The sequence below is a fragment of the Fusarium falciforme genome, chromosome 8, assembly GCF_026873545.1.
Source record: "Fusarium falciforme chromosome 8, complete sequence".
In the NCBI taxonomy this organism is placed as follows: Eukaryota; Fungi; Ascomycota; class Sordariomycetes; order Hypocreales; family Nectriaceae; genus Fusarium; species Fusarium falciforme.
This window is the reverse complement of record NC_070551.1, coordinates 1,543,829-1,557,763: the sequence shown is the minus strand read 5'-3', so window position 1 is coordinate 1,557,763 and position 13,935 is coordinate 1,543,829. Positions and strand designations below refer to the sequence as shown.

At 53.1% G+C, this 13,935-nt stretch overlaps 4 protein-coding genes across 4 annotated transcripts; 2 read left to right on the top strand and 2 right to left on the bottom strand.

Annotated features, from left to right (window-relative positions):
- Window positions 1–483: 483 nt before the first annotated feature.
- Window positions 484–2,493, top strand: NCS54_01031700 (ABC transporter domain-containing protein; the record flags this gene model as incomplete). Its single annotated transcript, XM_053155631.1, has 3 exons — window positions 484–682; window positions 745–982; window positions 1,035–2,493. 3 exons carry the CDS (start codon window positions 484–486, stop codon window positions 2,491–2,493), a joined length of 1,896 nt encoding a protein of 631 aa, XP_053011606.1.
- Window positions 2,494–2,801: 308 nt separating this feature from the next.
- NCS54_01031600 (Glucan endo-1,6-beta-glucosidase B) lies at window positions 2,802–4,232 on the bottom strand (the record flags this gene model as incomplete). The annotated part of the gene is made up of 5 exons (XM_053155630.1): window positions 2,802–2,860; window positions 2,909–3,332; window positions 3,380–3,626; window positions 3,672–3,739; window positions 3,786–4,232. 5 exons carry the CDS (start codon window positions 4,230–4,232, stop codon window positions 2,802–2,804), a joined length of 1,245 nt encoding a protein of 414 aa, XP_053011605.1.
- A 1,457-nt stretch (window positions 4,233–5,689) lies between these two features.
- Window positions 5,690–12,219, top strand: NCS54_01031500 (GPI ethanolamine phosphate transferase 3; the record flags this gene model as incomplete). The annotated part of the gene is made up of 3 exons (XM_053155629.1): window positions 5,690–5,843; window positions 5,897–8,357; window positions 8,832–12,219. The coding sequence occupies 3 exons, from the start codon at window positions 5,690–5,692 to the stop codon at window positions 12,217–12,219; spliced, it is 6,003 nt and encodes a 2,000-aa protein (XP_053011604.1).
- A 246-nt stretch (window positions 12,220–12,465) lies between these two features.
- On the bottom strand, window positions 12,466–13,536 carry NCS54_01031400 (MaoC-like domain-containing protein; the record flags this gene model as incomplete). Its single annotated transcript, XM_053155628.1, has 2 exons — window positions 12,466–12,866; window positions 12,915–13,536. 2 exons carry the CDS (start codon window positions 13,534–13,536, stop codon window positions 12,466–12,468), a joined length of 1,023 nt encoding a protein of 340 aa, XP_053011603.1.
- Window positions 13,537–13,935: the final 399 nt, after the last annotated feature.

The window sequence follows — 13,935 nt, the reverse complement described above, 5'->3', positions numbered from 1 at the left end:
TGGTACGGGACATTTCCTTTCTGGTAACTTGGTCCGGGGGACGCGCTTACACGCTGCAGAGTTGAATGCCTGGCTTCGGTAGCTGAGGAATGCGGGCATGGGTCTGTGTTACGCATGTCAGATTTTGGGATGCCTCAGCTGGGGTTTTTTGCTTGCGCCTGGAAAATTTGATGGGTAATTTGAATATCTTTCGATAAAAGAAAGAGAGGTACTGAGAAGAGTCCGTTGAATAGCATTATATAGACTTGGTTACGGCTGTCAATGGGTGAAAATCAAGAGGTTTTGAACCAAATTCTAATTAAACACCACCCCGAGATCCGATATCAAATCTCCAAGATCGTGTGGATGCCACCTGGCTGCGAGCTAGCGGTCTCACTTGCGCCGCCCTTCCCGTTCCCAAATTTGACATAATTTTCGTTGCCCAGGCAGATCGATCGCCCTTTATATATTTCGTCTCTCCCCCGCTCTCTTTTTTCTTCCCCCATGAGGGTTGATCAGTATTACCTCATGGACAACCTTGAGCCCACCATGGATCTCGAAGAGCGCCCTGTTGCAGAGAAGCATCTGTTTAACACGACAGTCAAGAATCTTACGTGGCGCGGTGTTACGGTTACGGTAAAGGATCGCGAGACGAAGGAGCCAAAGGCTATTGTCGACAATGTCGAGGGTGTCGTTGAAGCAGGTGAGTTGAGCTTGTGTGCACCCGTCACCGACAGCAGTAGCTGACTTGCTTTGCGAATTTAGGCGAGATCTGCGCCCTTATGGGCCCTTCAGGTTGTGGCAAGACGACACTTCTCAACGTCCTAGCTCGTCGGCCGACAAACGCCAGCGATGTCGAGGCTGAAGTTCTCGTTAATGGGAGTCGCCTGTCGCGAGCGGCGTTTAGAGAAGTGTCGTGCTTTGTTGAGCAGGAGGATGCCCTTATCGGATCCTTGACTGTGCGCGAGACGCTCGAGTTTTCTTCACGACTTGCCAGCACCAGGTTTGTTGACCCATGACTGATACCATGAACATCTCTCTGACGTGGTTGATAGCTCCCTTCCCAAGCGCGAACGCCTCATGCGCATCGACAGCCTCCTGGAATCCTTCGGTCTCGTCGGCCAGGCCAACACACTCATCGGCACGCCCATCCGCAAGGGTATCTCTGGTGGCCAGAAGCGCCGTGTCGGCGTTGCTAGCCAGCTTATCACCAGCCCTAAGCTGCTTTTCCTCGATGAGCCCACGAGCGGCCTCGACTCAGCCGCCAGCTGCGAGGTCGTCCGGTACCTGCGCGCCGTCGCCAGGCGCAACAACCTCGTCGTCGTGTGCTCCATCCATCAACCTTCCACTTCGACCTTTAATCTGTTTGACAAGTTGTTGCTTTTATCTGGAGGAAAGACGCATTACTTTGGTCCTGTGGCGGATGTTGCGACTTACTATGCAGAGGCTGGCGCTGCACTGCCGCAATACGTTAACCCAGCCGAGCATCTCCTCGAGCTGGTAAACATTGACTTTGCGCAGGATAGGGAAGAGGCGGCGCGTAAGCTGGACAAGCTTCAGGTAGCTTGGCAGTCATCTCGACAAGCAATTGAGTTGAGCAACGCCATCGCAGCGGCTGAGTCGGCTGGAGGCAACCTTAGCATCGAAGCTGTTGAGAAAAGGCCAAGCATGCCGAGTCTGACGCTCACACTTCTTCATCGGAGCTTTGTCAAGAGCTACCGCGACGTGGTGGCCTATGGCATCCGGTTGGCCATGTATCTTGGTCTCGCCATCATGATGGGTACCGTGTGGGTGCGCCTCGACCCAGACCAGGAGTCTATCCAGCCTTTCATCAACGCCCTCTTCTTCGGATCCGCATTCATGAGCTTCATGGCAGTCGCATACGTCCCGGCATTCCTCGAGGACAGGCTGCAGTACGTCAAGGAGCACCACAACGGCCTGTACGGAGCGACAGAGCTGATCCTGTCCAACTTCTTCATCGGCATCCCGTATCTGTTCCTCATCTCGATACTCTTCTCCGTCATCTCTTACTGGCTGTCCAACTTTCAGCCCACCGCGACTGCCTTCTTCACCTGGGTTATGTGGCTGTTCCTTGATCTTCTGGCGGCCGAGTCGCTCGTCGTGCTCATGACGTCGCTGTTCCCTAGCTTCGTTATCTCACTGGCACTCGTGGCCTTTGCGAATGGTCTGTGGATGTCTGTCGGCGGATTCATGGTGCCTCCCACTATTCTCAACGTGTTTTACAAGTACGTGTTTCACTACTGGGACTACCAGAAATATGTCTTTGAGGGCATGATGGTCAACGAGTTCTCCGAGCGTGTGTACGGCTGCGGTGATGGATGCCGCTGCATGTACGACTCGCCTTTAGCGGATCAGTGCAAGATCGATGGACAGGCTGTGCTGGATCAGTATGGATATTCAACGGGACATATGGGACGGGATGTTGGTATTATGATTTCCATCATTGCTGGATATCGCTTGGCGGCTTGGCTTGTTCTAATGTTGAGGAGGTAATTAATGTGGAGGCATCTTGGATAGAAAACTATGACTGCCTATGAGAGTTAGAATGGTAATACCGAGTAATAAGTGCATATTGGTTAGTCTTGTTTGTGCTCTCTCTTGTTGGTGTAATAATAGTTGCAAGTCAGCTTCATACAGTCTCAAGCTCTAATGTGCTGATTCTATGATTCAAAGTAAGATGCTTTATGTACAAGGAACGGTAAGCGAGGTAATCCATGAACGACAGAGTGTGAAGTAAATAGTGTACATGCTCCGCAGGAGCTGTTGTCGACCCAAGGCCAGTTCCGCCCCAAGGCTGGCATCTAGCAGACGCTTGGGAGAGAGTTGAGGTCCTTGGGGATGACACCGGCCCTTGCAGCATCTGTAAATCGTTAGTGTGAGAATCCTGTCAATAGTTAAAGCCACGCACCTCTGTAAGACCAACGGTAGTCATCACCGAGGTTGGTCTTCCAAGTCCAAAACACCCAGCCAAGGGTATGCTGCTCATAAGCATGAACCTGAGCAGCAAACCACTTGCTGTAAAAGTCCTTCTGGCTCTGAGGCTTCCAAGCATCCGTCTGCTCAACATCATCAGGCACGGCGATGCTCCACTCGCCGACAATGGTGGGACCGTCGGTGTTGCGATCGTCTTGGCACGACTTTTGGATGTAGGCGCTCTGCGAGACTTCGACGCTCGTGTCCCACTTGAGGTAGCGGTGGTCGTCAAATGCCGTGAAGGACGTGTCGTCGAGGAACTCGGTGGGGTTGCCGCTGCCCCAGAGGGAGCCCATCATCTGGATGTGGACGCGGTCGTTGGTGGCGACCTTGAGGTTGTCTTCGACCTTGCGGATAGCCTAACTATATGAGCATTTGGCTTTTAAAAAGAGGGGTCTTTTGCTACCTTGTAGGCGTTGGGATAGTAGGTGTTTCGCAGAGAGTCAACCGCCTTGTCCCAGTTCAGGGGCTCATTCACGATCTCCAGCATGCCGACGTTGCGGTATTCGTTCTTGGTGTGGATGATGTCGGTGATCCACTCGAGCCACTCTACGGCACGGCCATAGTTGTAGTCGTTATAGAATCCGACCGAGGGAGCGTATTGGCCGGTGAAGGGCTGGTTGGGCTCCTGGGCACCAGGGGCACCGTGAAGACTACTTGATGTTAGAAAAGTCGATCATCTTGGACATATTACCTACTCAAGGATGATGTAGAAGCCTCGGTCACTGGCCCAGCCGCAGAGCTGGGTCAAGTAGTCCAACCCTCCCTTGAAGATGTTAGTGACATTCTGGTTGACTCTCTGATACCCATACCTTGGGAAAATGCTCCGACGCATCCACGAGATCTTCCTTCAGCCAGTATCCCAGAGGAACTCGGATTGTGTTCAAGCCATAGCTAGCCATCTCATCAAGGTCCTCCTGGGTAATGAAGCGCTTCCAGTGCTCCTGGAAAGCCTTGTCTGCACTATCCTGGCCCTTGTTCATGACACAGTCGAACTCGGACTTCTCCCCCTCGCATCCAGTGTTGGCCCACTCTTGGCTATCGATCCAAGGTTCGTAGACGAAGAGAGAACCGAGGTTCACGCCTCGAATCTTGTTGCTGCCGGGAAGCCATCTCTTGTTTGAGCCTGGCTGCAGAGGATAAGTGAATAGGGTGACATCACGCTTGTTGGGGCCGACATGAGAGTTGTCGGTCGGAAGCCAGGCGTGGGCAGACGAAGCCAAAGCCGCGAGGGCAGTGAACAAGGAAGAAGTCAACATTTCGAACGAACCAAGTGGCCAGCACTCGAAAGTCAGTCACAAGGATAATCAGGGAGAGTAGAGAAAGAAAGCTCGTTGGGTTGAAAATCAATGAATAGATCGAAGATAAACGGAATGACCGAAGTAGTTATAAGCCACCATCTTGGTGGGTAGAAATGGATCTCATAACATGAAGGGACTACTAGTTCATGCTTCCGAGAAGGATTCACATGCAGTACAACCTATGAAGGCAAAGAATACAACCTTGACCTTGAAGCTGAGGATTCGCGGACCGATTGATCTGTACAGGGAATCTTCAGCCCTGGAGCAGCGCAAAGATGCATCTCATCCCACAATCCTGGTTCTCATGTTTCAATCGACAGTGGGACCGCCCTCAGGGGGCTCACTGTGCTGCAGGCAAACGTTTCATTGTATAGTTGCCTTAATTAAGGATGATGAAATGCCCTATATCATTGTGAGAGACGCATAAACCCAGGTGCTTCTGCGGAGAGATCTGTCGATGGAAAGGGGCTGAAGACGTTGATCGAGGATCGACTGATCACCAACCAGGTTGCATTGGGACGAAAAATTGTTTCCGCATCCTGGAATAAACCAAGGGCCTAGTGTTTTCAGTGTTAGAGGTAAGTTAACTTCTAAGCGCTAGCATCATCTGAACATTGTGAGAGCGTGGCCGCTTCAGGCAGGAGGATGGGAACGGATGATTCGGGCCACGGCTGAAACAATGGAGGAGCACAAGGGTCGGCCGCCAATGCTATTGATTAACGACAAGAGTTTCCAACTTGGGAGAGGGTTCTAAAAGAGTGTGCACGTGCCGGCAGAATTGTAGGCAGGTAATTGTGTTGATGATTTGTGCAGCTTAACATCATGACAAGGTTGTCCATCATGAATCATGATGGTGAGAAGGGTGCACGTGTTTGGTCACGTGATATATCCTTTCAGCCACAGGCCCACCTCAACAAAAAGAATACGAACGCCCCAGCCACAACTCCAGGATTCGCCCCACAAAACAAAGATAGCAGCCGAGCAGCCACATGCGCTGTCGTTTCCCCACCAACGAGTCCTAGCAACCGAGTCGGGTCAGAACTTGAAGAGCTCCCTCCGAGGACCTCGCTCTTAGTTTACGCCGTGACGTGTGCTTGGCTTTTTCAAGCTTCCTTTTCCTCGCACAAACTTACTCCCAAAATTGATTGCGATAATCAATAACCCCTTATCTTGGACGACGACGACGACGACTACACCACGCTCGACCAACATGTGTCCGCCAGGCTCTCTGGCCTAAGACACTCGTCACCGCTTTCCAATCTTCGAAACGGCCCTACGATATCGTTGACGACAGCCACAGCATTCCTGTCTTGAGACCACATCCGCTTCTCCAAATCGATCTTTGCTTCTCTGCCATCGAGAGACACTATACCCGTCCTGACTGAAACACCCCGTTCCATCTCGTCGTCGCCATCATGGCGCCGGCAACAGATGAACTCTCTGCACCTGGTGCAGTGAGTTATGATTCGGAGACCATGGTTGTAGGGGATGGAACATGGGACTTTGACAAGAATACCTTTCTACTGCCCAATCTTCAGGGCCTCAATTACGAAACCATGCGATACAATGGTATTTCGTCCTACATCGCCCATATTGGAGACAAGACTAACAAGTCGTCATAGGCATGGGAAACAGATTTTCCACGGTTAAACAATACCACAGCCTCGTTCTAGCCCACGCCATCATGGCCGTGATAATATTCCTCTTCCTCATCCCCTTCTCCGTCATGACGGCAAGATTCTACGCCAACCGTCCTGGCTGGGCCGTCAAATACCATGCCCAGGTTAACATCTTTGCCGGATTGATGTTGATAGCCGTCTTCGTTCTCGGATATTTTGCCGTGGGACCCGAGAGAAGCCTTACAAACCCTCATCATGGAATCGGTGTCGCCATATTTACCCTCTTCCTCCTCCAACTTTTTGGGGGACGTCTAGTACTCAGGATCACCAAGTCCCGATCGCTCCGCATCATGCTCCACCAATGGTTCGGCAGGGTGATTGCCCTTTTGGGTATTGCCCAGGTCCCACTGGGTCTCACCCTGTACGGCTCACCTCTATACTGTTTCATTCTCTACGCTGTCTGGATGTTCTTCCTCCTCATCTTCTACTTTATCCTGAGTTGGAGATCAGCAGATCGACGGGAGTATTACATGAGTGGAGCGCGGTCGGAGGTGCCTCCCTCTGAGGATACACGCACACGAATCACCGAGTCTGAGTATTTCTCCGACTATAGGACTGATCATACTGGTCAAACTCGTCACACTAGCAAGGCTAAATGGTTGGGCCCTCTCGCCGCTGGGGCGGGACTTGCGGCTCTAGCTAGAGGACGAAACAAGAACAAGGACGGAGACGACCGCAGCCGAATTCGCAGTCGATCTCCCTCCCTCGACCGAAGCCGCGGACCTGAAGTCCTCCCGTCCCGGACTGGCTCGGCTAGCTATCTTACCGGCATGACAGGGGAAAAGTACTCGGAGGCTCCCACTAGGAAGGCAGAGGGAGGCGGTGGATTCGCGAAGTTCTTGGCCATCTTGGGTCTTGGGAAACTGTTTGCCAAAAAGGATCGAGCTCGAGACGAAGACTATTCCGAGTATACGGCTGTATCAACCGAAACCCCACGGCGGCATCGTTCAAGCCGGAGTGCTCCTACGATGACGGACTACACAAGGACTGAGTTTACGAGAACCGATCTTAGCAGGACCGACTTCACCAGCACAGTCACACCGGAACACAGGAGGGAACCAGATATCACCAAAACTTCACTTATCCCACCCTCTGGAAGCCGTCGCCCACCGCCCGTCATGTCCCAACTTAGGAGCGCGGCTGACGGAACTGAATCCATGATGAGCTCTCCCCCTCCGTCAGTAACGCCACGAGCAGCACGTCGCCCACCACCTTCTCGGCGTAGCGTCTTCGAAGAATCGGATTATTCATCTTATGTGAGCCCGTCTCGGCGGCCACAACCTGAGAAACCAAGTGGTGGATTTGCTAAGGGACTATTTGGTGGATTCGGTATGGGCTGGTTTGCCAAGAAGATGGCAGACAGGAGAAACGCAAAGGAGGAAGAGCGCCTCAGGGACGAAGAGGACTTGAGGTCAGGTACCTCGCTGTCTAGGTTTACTGGAGACGGGCACCCCTCTCCCACGAGGAGGCCATCTCGCCGACCTGTTCAAAGGCGACAGACGGGCTACCCTGCTGCAGAGACAGTGTTGTCAACTGAGATGACCGAGTCGACCATTGAACCCCGGCCTCCTCGTGGCAATTACATCCCTCCTACGGAAATGAGCACGCTACCACCCGAAACTCTTCCAGCGGCAAGTGGTCAGGGAGCATCTCGGTCGAGACAAGACATCGAGCCTGCCTCTATGCCATCGATGCCACCGGATCCTCAGGGTATTCTTGCACCTGCACTGGCACCTACTGAGACTACTGGTTCAGGAATATCTCCAGGTTCTCGACCTCATCGATCTCGCCAGAGTAGACCAGGTGAACGGAGCACGATCAGATTGGCAGGCGACGACGGAGAACCCCATGAGCGTTATGCGTCACCAGCCAGTCTCAGTGTCAAGCTCAAGGTCCACGACGACAAGGAAAGGAACGTGACTCTTCGACGGCTCACAGAGGAAGAAGCGAAACGCGCTCGCGGCCGCAGAGACTCTGAGAGCAGCATCTCCGGACTGGAATCTCCTACTCATGGACGGCGACGATACAGACGAGACTCGAGTCAACGGCGGGCCGAGATGGGAGCGGAAGAGGCTCCTCTATCTCCCCCTAACCCGTCCTTTGCCAAGCAACGACGACCCAAGGACTCGGCCTACTACTCTGGACAGCCGGCGCAAGCTGGGCCATCTGGAATGACACCGTTTGGAGGCCAGACAGTCTCGAGTCTGGGAAGTATGGGAGGTCCGGAGAGCCACGGCACATGGAGTGGTCTATCTCCATCCCCTCCTATAGCATCTGGACCAACTGCACCTCCCGGGCCACCAACCGACGCTGGATCTGCAGCGGACAATCGACGTCGACGACGACAAGAAAGGAGACGAGCCAGTGGAGCTGGTGACATTCCTCCGACCACCAATGTTGACATGTATGACTAGAGAATGGCGCTTTGCAGCTCAATCTCGAAAATCAGGGGACGACAAGTTTGAAAAAGGTAATGCATCTTGGGACAGGTTCCAAGCATTTGAACGGCGTTCTGGGTGGAATTTCAGGGATGGAATCATGCCACGTCGACTTTCATGTTTTGTGTTTGCAGATAGATATGAACGACCATACTGAGACGTCTCAAAGAGTGAGAGGGCAATTTGGCTTGAGAAGGACAGCTGTTGGTTGGGATTGTGTTTTTGTACTAGAGCAATACGTATTCATGTACAGACTGATGATAATGAAATCCTATTTTCTCTTCCCTACAATTAATTGATCGTTGAGTGTGTGTTCCCTTTGGTGAATGATCATTTGCCAAGAGGCCATCGAGGTGCGCAGTAATAGACTGACATCATTGGGTCCCTGCTTTGGAGCTCCCCTGGAGACCGAGACTAGAGACTCCACTGAAACGATGCAGGAAGCTCCACCACGCAAAGTCTCTCAGGGCATTTACTTGCATGTCCCTCACAGTCGAGGCCACGTCCAACACCTTCTTCTCTCAACCTCCACTCCAACTTGCGCCGCGTGGGCAACCCAATGGCCCCTACGACGGTTTCGGTTCGATTGCCATTGTGACCCTGATTCCGAAGAAAGAGACGTCCAAGATGCCCCCGAAGAGCCCCAAACCAAAGGCCAAGGCCAAGCAGCAACCCCAGTCCGAGCACCAAAAGATCGCCGAACAATGGGCCAAGGCTGAACGTGCCCGCGAAGCACAGCGCGCAGCCGCTGCCACCGCCACCCAGGGCCTTCCTCCCGCCGACGAGAATGTCGAGGCTCTCGAGCGACGACGCGCAGCTCTGGATAAGAGGCGATCCAAGAAGTACGAGAAGCGTTGGCGATGGGCTGTAGCCTTTTGGGTCTGGGTACTCGCCGTCCACGCCCTGGGCATCTGGCTCTTCACCAGCGGCTTCCTCCTTACCCGGATGGTGCTGGAGGAAAAGTCAAACTGCACGCTGCCTCCAATTGAAAACACAAAGGGCTACTTGAGCGTCGACCGCGGCTGCTGGCACCCCAAGTCTTTTGATCGAGCTGTTGTCATCCTGGTTGACGCGCTTCGCTACGACTTTACGGTTCCCGAGGATCCGGAGCAGGCCCACCACTTCCACAATGCCTTCCCCTATCTCTACGAGACCGCCTCCAAGTCGCCTCAGAATGCCTTTCTTCGCCCCTTCATCGCCGATCCTCCCACGACGACGCTGCAGAGGCTCAAGGGTCTCACCACCGGAACCCTGCCGACCTTCCTTGACGCCGGTAGCAACTTTGCGGGAACGGCCATCGAGGAGGATAACTTGTTGATGCAGCTGAGGGATGCTGGCAAGAAGATTGCCCATCTTGGCGATGACACGTGGTGGTCTCTTTTCCCTGGGTACTTTGAGCCCAACATCAGCAAAGCATACGACAGCTTCAACGTCTGGGATCTTCACACCGTTGACAATGGTGTGATTGACAACATCTTCCCTTTGCTGGACTCGAAGCGTAAGGGTGATTGGGATCTGCTTATTGGACACTGCTTGGGTGTTGATCATGCCGGTCATCGATACGGACCTGATCATCCCGCCATGGGCGCCAAACTTCGACAGATGGACGAGTTTGTCCGCAAGGTTGTTGAGACCCTAGACGACAAGACACTCCTTGTCGTTATGGGAGATCACGGCATGGACAGCAAGGGCGATCACGGTGGTGAGAGCGACGATGAAGTTGAGGCTGCGCTGTGGATGTACTCGAAGAAGCCCTTCTTCGGTAGAACTTCACCCGAGTACGCCACACCTCCAGCCAACGCCAAGATCCGACCCGTGAACCAGATTGATCTCGTGCCGACTCTTGCTCTGCTTCTGGGAATCCCTATTCCTTACAACAACCTGGGAGGCCCCATCGAGGAGGCTTTTGCTGGTGTCAAGGGTAACGACTGGCGCAACCTTGCCGCCGTGTCGCGTGTCGCTTCGGCTGGTATTGAGAGATACCAAGAATCTTACCACAAGGCCCAGGGCATTTCACAGAGCAACGAGGCTGGGTCGCCCGCCGCTCTCTGGTCTTCTGCTCTCGAAATTGTCAAGAATGACCGCGACATCTATACCGCCTTCTCCAAGTTCCAGGAGGGAACTCTGCTGGTCTGCAAGGATCTCTGGGCTCGCTTCGATGTCCCTCGCATGATCATGGGCATTATTGTATTTGGTGTCGGTGTTGTCCTGCTTCTTATGTATTCATCTCGAGATGAAGCAGACGACTATGTTGTCCTGAACGATGCTGAGCTTGATTACGCTGAGAAGAAGCTGGAGCTTCTGGCCTTCAAGGAGAACGAGGAGGACCAAGCCGAGGTCTTTCATAGGAACATTCTCAAGGGCCTCTGGGATCCCAAGATTCTCTTCACTGTTTCTGTTCTCACCGGAGTCGGCCTGTATCGTCAGCAGCCAAGGGATGGCCTTGCTGCTCTAGTGGCAGTGCTGTTCATGGCTGGCGTCGGATCGTCTCTCCATGAAGTGGGCAAGACTATCCTGAACGTTCTTCCAACGTCCTTCTGGGGTTGGATGGCTGTTGTTTTTACCGTCAGCCAGTCGATCGGGTTCGCGTCCAACTCTTACACTATCTGGGAAGACTCCATCCTCCTCTTCTTCATCACCACGTTCGGTGTGGCCAGTGCTGTTGCTGGACTCCGAATCGAGTCTCGTCGCGACAAGACCCTGGCGGTCTACCACTCAGTCGCTTTCATTGTTCTTGGTCGTCTTGCGTCATACTCCAAGCTCTGCCGCGAGGAGCAGATGCCGTACTGTACCTCGACCTACTATGCCTCGTCAACTTCGTCCACTTCTGCGACGTGGCAGCTCATCATTCCTTTTGTTGTCTTTATTGCCCTTCCGGCCATCATCAAGTCGTTCCTCGTCTCAAGCAGATCCTATGAGGGTCTCGCACCCACCTGGATCGGCTATGTCCTTCGTGGAGGTCTTTTCCTTGCTGCTGCCCACTGGGTTCTTGACGCCGCAGACAATGGAGGCTGGCTTGAAGGAAGACTCCCTGAGGGAACCCCCAAGACGATTGGAGTCTATGTGGCTCAGATGGTGCTCGCTCTGGCCTTTGTTGCGGGAAGCACCGCTTTTGTCTGGGCGCCTCCTTGCGTGTCTATCCTGTCTTCAGCCGGAGCTAACGGCCGGCCTCTTGTGAGCATTCTTGGATATGGCAACGCTATTGGCGCTCGCTATCTGTTGCTCCCCCTCAACTTTCTCTTGGGCTGCTTCCTCCTTACCAAGCCCATGGGTGGCGGTGCCCTTGCTCTCATGTTCTGGCAGATCCTCACGCTGGCCGAGCTGCTGGACCTCAACGAGCTCAAGACGAACCCGATCGGACCCGTCATGCTCGCCGTTCTTGGAAACTTTTACTTCTTCAAGACGGGTCACCAGGCGGTTCTTTCCAGCATCCAGTGGGACAGTGCCTTTATTCCGCTCTTTTCTGTTCGTTACCCCTGGACACCCATTGTCCTGGCTCTCAACACGTTTGGCGCTCAGATCCTAGCTGTGGCGTCGGTACCTCTTCTCGCTCTTTGGAAGGTTGGCCCTAAGCAGAGGGGAGTGCTGGAGACGGCGACTCGCGGACTGGGTGTGTTTATCGCTTACTTTGCCGTTGAAGCCCTTGCTACCATGAGCTGGGCTGGCTGGTTGCGCCGCCACCTGATGCTCTACCGCGTGTTCAACCCTCGATTCATCTTTGCGGGCGTGACGCTCCTGGTGCTTGACCTTGTGGCTATTCTGGTCACCTTGACAGGTCTGCGCAGCAATACCCTTGCCCTGAGTGAGGTGTTTGGATGGGCCGAGTAGATGTTTTTTTTTACTCTGTAAAATAACTAATGGCGTACATCGAGTCGCGTTTTAGTGACAGTGTATCTTTGTGTGATACTATGTGAAAAAGGAAAATTGATGGATGGATGCTGGATAATAGAAGGGGTGACAAAGGGGCGTTCTGTCTACCTTGGGTCATACCAGTGTTGGACTGGTCAATTGTAGCCTGTCGGCATTTTTCTAGAATACAAATCGAGTCTTTTCATGTTTGAAATATGCTTTCTATCATGACGTGTCTGTATTTACCGGGGCAACATGAGCATTACCCTTGACTGCCATGCCTCCTTCGGGTCCCTCGATCCAAACATCCCAACGTTCCTCGGCGGCGTCCTCTCGTGAGACTTGGCGGAGATGAATCGTCATCTGTTCATTGACATAGAGAGGTGCGTAGTTTCTGTATGAAAACTTGCTGACTGAGAAGGCTGGGCCGATGTGGTCGTTTAGCACGTGGAGCATCAGCGCGAGGGTAAGAGGCCCGTGGACAAGAAGGGCTCTGTGACCGTCGACCTCTTGCGCGTAGACGGGGTCGATGTGGATCGAGTGCGCGTTGAAGGAGAGGGCTGAGAAGTGGAAGAGGTGAGTTGCCGTGGGAGTGAGGGATATAGAGTGAGATGGAGAATGAGGGTCTAGATCTATCAGTATGGCATGCTTGTATCGTTGGTATAGGAACTTACACTTGATGAGACGAGGTGGCGATGAAGTCGAGGTCTCCTCCTCTCTCATAAACACCAACGTCCTCCTCTCCGCAATCTCCCACTCTTCCCTCTCTTCAACTTCATCATGACCAATCCCATACCTCCTCCAAACATCCACAAACACTTTCTCCTCACCCTCCCTACCCCTCAAGCTCACATCCTCCACCTTTTCCCTACACACAACAGGTCTACAGCTAAGCGTCATCTCCCTCCATCTCTTCCCATAGATAACCTCTCCACCCGCCCAGACACGTCTCGTAAACGGCGGTCCAGGCGAGTGATCGGGATCCGCGCCGTCGGGGATGAGCTTTGATGGGGGGAGTTGGATGGGGAAGTAGACGAGGTGGTGGCCCTGTGGAAGAGAGATAGGCGGGGAAGATATCTTTGGAGAGGATGAGGTTGGCGTTTGTGGGGAGATGAGGTCTGTGAGGGTTGTTGTGAGGAGGTGTGAGGGCATCGGGGTAAGGTAGTCTGGTATTATCTTTGGAGGATGCGCTTTGATGGCTTCCACGGCTGAGGGGAGGGTTTTTGGTGGTGAGCTGTATGTCCTGCGTCCGAGGCGGCGGCTGACGGCAGAGGCGCTTCTTAGTGGGATCCTCATGTTGGCTAGGTATTGTTTTGTATGCCCTCAGCTCTGTATTGCTATTGCCAGACGGGTTGATGTACGGTGGTTGGTTAATGATCAATTCTTTATGCCGAGTGAGAGCTGAGCTGAATGTTTCACCCGAAAAGGTTACTGCCGCTGATAGCCGACTTGCAACTCAACAGACAATTCTGAGCTGTCGAGTCGAGTCGCACAATGAGGTTACAATAATTCACGTCAAGTCGATAATGGATTTTTCAAGGTGAAGAATTGACGCCACAGTTTGAGGCATTGGAGGTGAGGCTGAGGTGTCATGACCAGCCATGGCGCTCTGACTTCAACCCTATGACAACTTCACCCTACACTCAATTCAAGACACAAGCACCGTCAAAACTTTTCAATTCATCATTGTGCCGT